General features: G+C 34.3%; 2 protein-coding genes across 2 annotated transcripts in view; both read right to left on the bottom strand.

Annotated features, from left to right (window-relative positions):
- Nucleotides 1–269, bottom strand: part of RpL17 (ribosomal protein L17) — a 2,798-nt gene extending 2,529 nt beyond the window's left edge. The window contains exon 1 of the mRNA XM_011506286.1: nucleotides 173–269. The gene's annotated coding sequence lies outside the window, so the exon portion shown is untranslated. The remainder of the gene's footprint in view (nucleotides 1–172) is intronic.
- Nucleotides 270–3,612: 3,343 nt separating this feature from the next.
- LOC105367540 (integrin beta-PS-like) lies at nucleotides 3,613–11,112 on the bottom strand. The gene is made up of 11 exons (XM_011506285.1): nucleotides 10,827–11,112; nucleotides 8,183–8,364; nucleotides 7,731–8,097; nucleotides 7,237–7,465; nucleotides 7,078–7,162; nucleotides 6,644–6,925; nucleotides 5,996–6,361; nucleotides 5,602–5,919; nucleotides 4,936–5,130; nucleotides 4,352–4,855; nucleotides 3,613–3,828 (listed from the first exon to the last, which is right to left on the bottom strand). The coding sequence occupies exons 2-11, from the start codon at nucleotides 8,360–8,362 to the stop codon at nucleotides 3,754–3,756; spliced, it is 2,601 nt and encodes an 866-aa protein (XP_011504587.1). The 5' UTR covers nucleotides 8,363–8,364; nucleotides 10,827–11,112; the 3' UTR covers nucleotides 3,613–3,753.
- Nucleotides 11,113–11,165: the final 53 nt, after the last annotated feature.

The raw sequence follows: 11,165 nt of genomic DNA, 5'->3' as shown, positions 1-11,165 counted from the left end.
ACTTTGACGATGGCTTTTCCGATTAATAATACATGGCCGAGTATTAATGTGACCGCGATGAGCTAAAGCGACGCAGCGATCCATCAGCCGCGAAAGAATTTTTCACATTCGCGCGACGTCTCACGGCGATGTTAATCGATTCGCGAAACGTAGCGCTACGATTATACCATACCTCTTCGAAATCTCGGGATCGAAAAGAATGAGGTTAGGACGGGACGGAAGCGACTGCGCTCGCCCGATTTCCTTTCCCTCGGACACTTCGCATATCACAGTACAGAGCCCAGGCATCGAGAGTCGCGCGTTTTTCTCCCGCCTGGGATCTCGTCGAACGTGGCTCATTGGCCCAGGCGGACGCGGCATCCATTCAAAATTTACCATCATCGTCATCCTTACCTTACCTTGCCATCCTCCGTCATGTCGTGAAATAATTTTTTACATAATGGGCATTATTAATGCAAATATACCCGTATAAGGCTACATGTTGTCACAAATGCTTACGTGATTTATATAAGTTTACGTACACAGGCACACGTATGGTGAGATATATCGGGATATAAATTTTGATGGATTAAAAAGTGATGTTAGGGCCAATTGTATTGAGATTAATAAATTTATGGTTTCGAATTTTCCAAACAACATAAGTGAACTCGATAAACTTACCTACCACCGACTATTGCAGTTATATGAGAATGCGAATAAAAATTCTTTCAATGATTTTTGTTGTTGTTGTTGTTGTTTTTTTTTTTTTTTTTTTTTTTTAATAAAACGAGCTACGAATTCCGAATCGTGTAGGATGATTTTTTTGTATTTTAATTATACTTGGAGCACCGCTTATCCGGAGAGATTAGAAAATGTTCCGCCATATTAATTTGAAAAGAACGCGATTCGATTTGGCGGCTAAATTTAATCTGACTTAAATTACAATGAATGTTGATCAAACGGATATAATGACATTACGTTGTAGTAATTAAACATATCTATTATATACTTCTTGGATAAACTTGAAATGTCAATTATATTTTCTTCTTACTTATTAGGAATGTAACATCGGTCGAGGGATCCGGTTTACGCAATTTCTAAAACGTGTAATGTTTAGCATAATAACAGCACGTATGCATATGTGTGTATATATATATATATATATATATATATATATATATATATATATATATATGATTACAAAAAATACAATATATTGTTGTAGAAATTTATTTATCTTTTTAGCTGTCACAAATTGGACCCTTACTTACTCAGTCTATACATTCATAAATTTAATACATAATTGAACAGGTCATGTCATTTATAAAATTGTTCCCACTCGTACTTACAAAGAATTGCAATTGTTGTCTAATAATATTATATATTTAGACCTAAAACTATATGAAGTACGAAATAATTAATAAAAATGAGAAATAAAAATTCTTAAAAACAACGGACAATAAAGTAATGCGTAGGAAAGATAAAATAATTATTATCAAAGATGAATCACATATTTTTAAGGGAATTATTGTGTATAAAATAATAATTGAAATACACAAAGTAAAAGCATGGAATTAAGTTAAGTACTAAACTCTCGTACAATCAAAGTCCAGTCGTAAAGTCGTTTACTTATTAAATTTTAATTAAATATCTGAATATAGTTGTTAAAATTCTTTTGTAATTCATCGAAAAAAATTGAATAAAATTTTATATATAAATGTTAAAATATCCTTTAAACGGATGGCCAACATAAAAATAAACGCTTTGTCAAATTTTGGAAGGAAAATTCCGTCGGAAGCGTGCAATGATTAACTTGACTCGAGCCAATTACACGGCTGACAATTTTTTTTTTTTAGAGAACGACACTTCTTGGAGGGATAACGCATTGTATGATGTTGCGGGAGGCTCGAGGCCAGGTTAATCGAGCCTAGGACTTTGAATGCGCGTCTCGCAACAAAATGTCCATTGGCACTTTTCACCATTGGCTACGAATATCATAATTACAGGCTTCGATGATGATGGATACGGCTCGGAACGTGAATCAGGAACGGAAGTGACGGGATTAAGAAATAACCGCTATCCTGTATATCACGTGCAATGATCGTCTCTACGCCTATCGTGGATAGCCTGTCGGTGATCGACACCAACACCATCGGGATGATAAAGTGCCGGATCAACGTGCCGGATAGCCTGGCATAAAACCTTGTATTCAACTTATATTTATAATTACATGTATATATATATATATATATATATTATATAATCGAAAGAAATCAATCGAGTGTCATTATAATTCGTAAAACGGAAGAATTAAAAGAGACTAAAATGAAAAGATAATTTGCAAATGTATGTAAAATAGCGTTTTTCTCTCATTAGAAGCTATGAATCACGGAAGAATTTCTCTTAAATAATTTGACATTATATTATTAAATTGCGACTTAAAGTCTCGGTGCCCTTATTAAAATATACTATCACTATAATTATAATTAATATTTAGTGTGTAGGCACTTGTATAAATCTGAGTAGTTAAGTATTTACAAGATTTGTAGTTACATATTCCCAGCAAATTCTCGAAAATACTAACTCTAATTGTAACTTTATCTTGAAGTTAATATCAGAGACATTGAGGCATCAAAGGCATTATGATAAGCTATTACGTCGCGCATAATGAGAATTTACTTTTAAAATTTAGATTTTTCAGTGTTTCTCTCTCTCTCTCTCTCTCTCTCTCTCTCTCTCTCACTAAAAGATTAATGTGCGGCAGTCAGTTTTTTTTTTTACTTTTTGTTTTGGAACAGTGACTTAAATGACAAATATAAGATGACTGTTGAAAAATCATGTCATTCCATTCGACAAAAATTACATCCTTACGATTCATCAAGGTTGTACGGATAATTACAACTGCTGTTAATCGAAATAACAATAGATTAACAATGATTTCCGGCCCTGTACGATCCAGCGTTGCTACGGCCAGTTTGTAGCGTACATTTGCGGTCAACTTTGGCTTATGCCACGCTAACAGATTTATATATCTTAATAAATGAAATGACACGACGTTTTTTCATGTTAAAATGTAATCGCGGTAAAACTTAAATCAGAGATGTTCGTGTTAAATATTACGGATAATATGATTAAGGCACAACTTTCTCATCGCAAAGAAAGCTAAGAAGCGCTAAGTGCAACATCGCGTATACATAATAAAGCCATTATGTATTATGCATGTTTATAATAATAATTTTTAACTTTTTCGTGTATTTTTAAACAACACATACGAGCCTACGCTTAAATTTATTTATACTATTAATCATAGTTTTATTTTTTATAGTTACCGCGATCGTATAAAAATGCGAACTATCTATAATAAATTGAGATTAAATTTTGGTCATTTATACTAATTAAAAAAGGCACATAAATATCTATATAATCTTTGATGCAGATGACACGTCCTTAAAATCTAAAATTTACATTCTGCGTATTATTTAATTTAAAGCAATATTCCATTTAATATTTATCTTTTCTATTTAAAAGTTAACCAAGCTATGTATACACGCATACAATCACATCCATCTGCCACTACTACACGTATACCTGTGCTCGCTTATGCGTATGCGTGCATATATATTTGATTGCGTGCGCGCGCGTGCGTATAGATTCATAAAAATAATTGAAGCTCGGTTAACTTTTGAATAGCTGCCCCATTACATTGTTTCGGACTCGTATTAAAATTTCATAAAATTTTAACAATAAATTTTTAAATCTTTGTTTCTTGTTCATTCATTTAATATTGCTCGCTGTATACGTTGGATTCTTGAAAGTCGAAGTTGCTTGTTTGTAGATTGGATTTTCGCTCTAAAACAAAAAGGATAATAATCGTGATAGATAATTTGTATATAATTGCATTAGAATTGCATTGGCAATTTTCAAATTGCTTTTTTACATTAAATTAAAATTTTTAAATCTTTAATAACGTAAATAAGCACATCTATTTACTAATGATAATCAATGATTGGCTATCGTTGTACGAAAGACTTTTGAATTTAAACGTACTTTTACCACTGAATAAAAATATTATACTATAAATTCAATAATTATATTAAGTATTTACAAATCCGTGACTTCTACAACATTTGAAAGAATTATTCTTCATCCGAATGTTTTATATATTTTTGTTTTGTATTTTGTTTTTCTTCCGCATATCACCGCGATCAGAAAAATTGTGCATCAAATATTTCAAATGCGTGAAATTTCTTCGTTCAACATTCACTTAATACGTTGCTTAAATTCAGTTTACTTAAACAACAATGATTTCCAAATACACGCGAAATACGAAGTAACGATGGGCAAATCAGAGGCCCGACGACAATATACTCACAGCATCCCACTTAGCCATCATTCTTTCCTTCTCAAACCTAGCGAATTCTCGCCTATCGTGTATGGTTGTGAGTAATTTCCAGAGCAGGAGAAGCGCGAGGCCGATAAGCACAACGGCAGCGATGACCCCGAGGACGATTCCCAGCACGTACACCTGGGGCGGGCATTCGCGCTGCTTCTGCACGCGCACTTGAAGGTAGTTGCCGGTGACGTTGTGATAATAGGCAAAGTAGTACTTGCAGTCCTGCTCGTCGTAACCGTGGCAGCCGATCTCGTCCTTGTCGACGTCTACCTCGAGTGTCTCCACAAACTCAAAGTCAAAGTCCGCGCAGCTCTTGTCGCACTCGATGTCGGTGAGGTTGCCGAGCTCGAAGGCCCTGCAGAGCACGCAGAGCTTCAGTTCCTCGCATCGATTCGGACAGGTACGACAGACGTGACAATACTGGCCGGAGTAACGCGTCTCGCCCTCGACGTTGCACTTGCACTTGCCGCACTCGCATACTCCCTGCAATTATGAAAATAGGCTCGTCGAGTGTCATCGATAGTCCGCAAAAATTGGCGACTTATACGGCTTAATTGGCTTACGTGACCGGAGCATTCGAGCCCATATAGATTGCACGTGTCCTTATTGGTGCTACACTCGCAGGCCTTGCCAGACCAGCCGGTCTTGCATTCGCAAGTACCGCACACGCATTTACCGTTGTCCTTCCCCGAACACAATTCCTTATTTCGCCGATCGCAGGAGAAATTGTCGCACTCGCAATATTGTCCCCAAACAGACTAAAGAAAAGGACAAAGAACAAAGTAGATGTAACGACGATGTCGTGGTGTTGAGCTACCGAGATGTCGACGCGTAAGGCGAAGAAGCTGTGGATCGATATGGACGTAATTAATAAAATAAATGCATAAATGCCGAAGAAGGATTCTTCGAACCCCGTCGTTAAAGAATTTTCAAGGCTTAAGACTTAACATGTGAGTGTGACTTTTCCAAATAATGTTTAAGCAAAACTTTCGCTTTTTTTTCTTCGTCTTTTTTTTTTTTTTTTTTTTTTTTTTTTTGTGGCTTGCATTTACAAGCTCTCACATATCCTACGTTGCTATTATTATTAACAAAGAAGCAGAAATTTTTAATTGATAATTTTCAGCTTCAGCTTTAAAGTGTTGGCTATTTTGACCACGATGTAAAAGCCCGGAGGAGCGTAATTGTTCGGTAATTAATGTACATTTAATCAAAAGGTCGGCAGCGCTCACCTCATTGGGATCTTCTCTGCCGTAACAATTACAGACGTTGCACTCGCAATTGCCTCTACCACTACAGTCGTAAGTCGAGGTGTTGTCTCTGCGGCAGGCGTATTCGTTGATATTCGTCTGGCCCCGATCGTTGGCGCTGCACTCGCAGTGCTTGCCAAAGTAGCCGTCGTCGCAGGAGCAGATACCGCAGCTCAGGTCGCCGTGCATGTCGCACTTCGCCGATTTCTCTTCGAATCCCGTATTGCTTGGGCCGGCGCTCTCGCACTCGCAATCGCAAAGCATTTCCAGATTAACGGTCAGCGACTCGTTTATTCCGACCTGCGGGCATTCGCAGGCTTTAGACCAATTTACGGCCACGTTACTAAAGGATAGAGTAGGATTTGTCAACCCTTACCGGATAAATAAGAAACTTTTGGTTCCACTCTGAGCGGTTCTCGGGACATGCCGGCACCTCCACCTCAACCGTAAACTCAACTTTATTGCCTACTTTAAGGCCATCGCATTTGCTGGTTTCAATTAATGGTCCAGCACCGAGGCAACTCGAATAATATCTTAGATTAACGTAATTGCTTGCCGTATCCTTCATCTCAAGGGAACTTGAGATTGCATTGTACTGCTCGCGAACCAAGTCGACAATATTGCTGGAGTCGTCACTTAGCTTAGCTGCGTAAGATCCCTCGATGAGTTTCGTTAGATTCGAATAAATCTTCATTTGCTCCTCCGTTATAGCCCAGATGACATTAACGGAATTCTCTTTTACCTATTATTAATAATAATAATAATAATAATAATAATAATAATAATAATAATAATGATAATAATAATAATAATAAATATAATACCGAACGTGTCGTAACGTGTGTAATGGAATATCAGGTAATTGGCTTAGGATTTTATTCTTAAATTGAAAATTCTTAATGTCGTTACTTCAATGGTGCTTATGATATATTGTCAGTTATTAGCAATTAATTATAAAAACGAAATAAATCTATATTTAAGTTTAAAATGTATAGAGCATTGGAATCCAATTGATATGCCAAACCTTAAGATTAATTTGCGAAATACTGGGATAATCTTGAAGAGTAGAGTGGGTATACATGCCACTCTTGTCTAAGTGGCAGCAACCGTCATTGGGTTTTACAATGCCGCCGAGTTTTCCATCGCCTGCATAATGGAAGCTCGCATCCGTGGAAAAGAGTAGGAGTTTCCTGGCCTTTTCTCGCCAACCGATCTCATCTCTACATACGATTGCTTGCATAATGGCGTCGAAACCACCCTCTGGAGCATCCAAATTTCCCGAAACTGGGGCATCCCGCACTTCCGTCTGAAAATTAATATTAGAACGTGAAATAAAGCTACACGAGTAAAGAAGATAAAATTTAACGGAAATAATAAATTTATTCTTAAAGACTGTGAATAATCGTTTGGTAATAATTAAAATTTTTATAAAGAAATTATTAAAAGTGTAAAGTTTACCGCAAAACGATGAGTATTCTGCGACAAGGGCATATGATTCCGATAACCATAAGGTGCAGCGCAACTGTCACAAGGTTCTTTCAAACTGCAATGAAAAGATAATAAAGATTTTCAAATTAAAAAGAAATGTTTTTTTACAAAATGAACAAGTATACTCACGCTTTAGGCACCATACTGACATAAGGCATAACGACTTTGTCGACAAAACTACCAAATCCTAAACGGAAATTGCTTGTAATATTGCTCATACTTTCAACGAGCAGCTGACCCAAATCCGATAACTTTTGCTTATCGTCTTTCATGGAATTGCTCAAATCCATAAGATAATACAGATCTACAGGATAATCCTCTGCTTGTGCATATTCAATTTTAATTTTTTGTACTTCATCTACAAAATTATAATAATTTTATCATTTTTAACATCGATTTTTATCACACAAAATCCATTTAGTTTTATCGATTTTAATTAATACCGTATTATTTTACAGTTATGATGCACAAAACTAAACTATACAACGAAATTCTAAAACAATAATTAAGTATATGGATAGCTAACAATAATAAATAATTGTTTAAAAATAATTTTGTTAAGGTATAAATAATTATGTAAAAAAATTTGAATCTAAAGTAAAATAAATAGTTGGTTCGCTTACTTATTCTGAGCTTTAAACTAACTTCTTGCGGATAAAGTTGTACAGGATCTTGCTTATTATTACTACTACTACTACGACTACTATTACTATTACTACTGCTATTATTACTACTATTATTACTACTTGTCGATAGCAGGGTAACGCTATCTGATTCAATATCTACAATTCCATGTTGCGTTTGCTGCTCTTCTGATTCAATAATAACTTCTTCCTGCAATCCAATAACTGCATTATAATTTCCTTTTGCTAATTCTTTATATCGTATTTTAATGTATTCGTTATCTGGATTAAACGTATAATTATCTGGACATTCTATGGATATTCTTGTGTTTACATGTGGAAGGAAGCATCGTTTGTCATCGAATCCCTAGGTATTTTGAAATAAATTTATAATTAAACGATGATCGTTTGACATTATTATAACGCATGCACAATGAATTAAAGCATATTACAGGCATCGAGCACCAAGCACAGCTTGGTGTTTGAATACAGTCATGGCACGTTTGCTTGCTGATACAAGCATTTGAACCAGTTGGTTTACCATTGAGGTCTGGTGTGGATTTTATTGCTAAGATAGTCGTCGTCCATATCGACAGTAACAGTATGAAACCTGATTTCAAATTATCAGTCATTTCTGTAAAATAACAAACATTATTTACGTTCATCTTTTCATAAAAGATATAATTTTATTGCTAATACATAATCTTAAGTACAGCTTATTAAAATTGAGATTCCAAATGAAATTTTATCATACACGAGCTTCCAATAAACTTATAATAAATTTATATACTTCAGATAATAGGTTAATAATCATACGTTCTTAGTTTATTTAATATACATTAATTAAATTGGATCCATGAAATAATGATGCAACAAAGTGTTTGGGTAAAATAACATATATAATGCACAATTTAAGTATATTAAGTTGTCCATACGAAAATTTTGAAGTAAGATTGTACTACAAATAAATTAAAAACATTGTTATTTATGAAATAACTTTGAAACTGTCTTTAAAAATCACTTCATCATTCTCATTTTAATTAAAATTTTATTTTATTTTCAAATTTATAATAGAATTTACTTTTTATTTTTAAATATCAATTGGAATGTAGAAATTGCAATAAGTAGTATATAAGTATTATAGTAATTAAATATAACAAATAAAATGATATTTACAAATTAGTCATTGCATGGTATAGTAAACAAATTTTTAAATCAAATCTATCTTGGTATAAAAATAATATAAAAATAAATCAATGAATAAATTATGTTATATACAACAAACAATTTATACTATTAAAATATATACTATTTTTATTACTACAACATTTATACTAAACAACTACACATTTTTATTACTACAACATTACTACACATTGTATAGCACAATTTTTATGTTAGACTAAAGTATTCCAAAGCAAACTTACAATTAAATTGAGTTTAAAATACATATGCTTATGCATTATCAACATATAATATATATATATATAATATATTTATAATATTTGCCATTATATTATATATAGGCACTATTATCCTACAGTTATGTCAAATTCTTAAGAATTACTTTTATGCATAATTATTTAGAATATTTAAAACTTGCTGTTTTAAAGTTTACTACTTTAACAATTTGTAAAACATTTATCCTATATAATTTAAAAATGCACATATATTATTTAATAATGATATACATGCTCTGACATGTTTTTACTGTAATTCAACTGGTGTTGTTGAGTAATACTCTTGAGCATCGATTCAATAATAATAATAATAGCAATAATAATAATAATAGTAATAAGAACAAGAAGAAGGACAACAACAACAACAACAACAACAACAAGTACTTAAGAATGTCTTCATCCCGGAGCAAGAAAAAAATTAAGAGCACTGAAATGAGATAAGAAACTGACTTAAGGCACCAGCCATTCCAAATTAAGATGTTATATTAATACAGAGATTTGAACAAACAGGTTTCAAGTGCTCGAAGGGCTAAAAATAGCTAAAATAACCCGAGTATCTAGTAATAACCACGGTAATGGCATACTCCTACATTATCTCGCAAGAAATCATTATGTTTATGTAATGTTTATTTATTTGTAAATACTCTATATTCATAGTATCCTAACCTATAACATATTATCTACAATAGCGTTAAAATCATTTTAATTGACAAATTAGATAAATAGTGCTTGGGAATTAATATGAAAATGTAAAGTTTTCGGCAAAAATTAATAAAATTCTCGAATGAAAACCTCGCCGGTCAATCAAATGCTTAAATAAAGTAATAAATGATAATTTATATATCGAGACAAATATTTTAATCATAATAATAATCAGCGTATTGGATTATTTTACATGGTTAAATACATTCTCAAATCACATTCAGTATTAAAAAAAAAAAAAAAAAAAAAAAAAAAAAAAAAAAAAAAAAAAAAAAAAAATACTTTCATTTCACGAAATTCCAGGCACTGTTTCAAAAACGAAATTTTTTCCTTTTAATACCGATTATGCACAAGATCTAACTTATTAAAAGAAATTATAGAACTCAGTCTCGAATTGAACGAGAATATAAGAATTTCCATGTTGAACGCGAAGATGAAAGATAAATTGCTAACGAATGGTGCATGATTGTCGCCCGGCGATATCCCATTCGTTTGCAACATCAACGAGCATCAAGAAGTGCAGAATCGAAGAAAAATTTATCGGAGCTAAGAGGCGCGGCTGTAAAAACGTCCTCTCCCCCACATTCCTCGGCAAACTGTCCTCGTGCACAACAATCTCTTTGGAGGAAAAACTTCCTCGTCGACTGCGTTGTTTCCGCAAAGGGGACTAGCGAAATTATGTTAAAACGCCGTCGACTAGCGTTGTTTCCGCAAAGTCGGAGACAAAAAGTACAGGACTCGTACATCGTTATAAGTTCGCGAAGTTATAAGGGCGAATATTCGCGCGCCGCGCATTTGTATTCAAGAAATCGCCGACGATCGTATGACACTCGCATGCGACGCGAAAATAAAAGGACCGCGAGTCCGTGCCTATGAATTTTCCATTATCACATGGCTACATTAGGGGAGACTGTGTACGCGCGTATATCCTTACTTTCTTGACGAGTGAAAATTTTCGGTCGGCGGCTCCTTCTTCCTGTGCGCCTCTCTTCGTCTTTCCGTCACTTCATCCACAGCATCACAAAGGCGCGAGCTTCCCCCTACCCCGTATCGCCCTTCAAGCAAAACCAACCGACTCGACGACAAGTGCGAGCGTACGACAGCGACTAAAGCCCACGACAGAATAAAAGCATCATGAAGTCGCGATCGCACAGCTAAGATAACGAGGTGGGACAATCGATAAGGAAGATTTCTCTACGCGGTTTTGTATGGTGCCGTGATGCGGGGGTGGACACATTCATTTGTCTATTATACAGACCATTAGTTGTCGGGT

This window comes from Ceratosolen solmsi, unplaced genomic scaffold, assembly GCF_000503995.2.
Source record: "Ceratosolen solmsi marchali unplaced genomic scaffold, CerSol_1.0 scaffold7, whole genome shotgun sequence".
NCBI lineage: Eukaryota > Metazoa > Arthropoda > Insecta > Hymenoptera > Agaonidae > Ceratosolen > Ceratosolen solmsi.
The sequence above is the reverse complement of the archived record's forward strand: the minus strand, read 5'-3'. Positions and strand labels throughout refer to the sequence as shown.

Bases quoted from the DNA above. Each gene is read 5' to 3' on its own strand.
- LOC105367540 (XM_011506285.1), bottom strand. From the start codon at position 8,362: ATGACTGATAATTTGAAATCAGGTTTCATACTGTTACTGTCGATATGG. The intron at 6,362-6,643 runs GTTTGGCATATC...TATTAATAATAG, and splicing joins TTTCGCAAATTAATCTTAAG to GTAAAAGAGAATTCCGTTAA. The intron at 3,829-4,351 runs GTGAGTATATTG...TTTTTGTTTTAG, and splicing joins TGATGGCTAAGTGGGATGCT to AGCGAAAATCCAATCTACAA.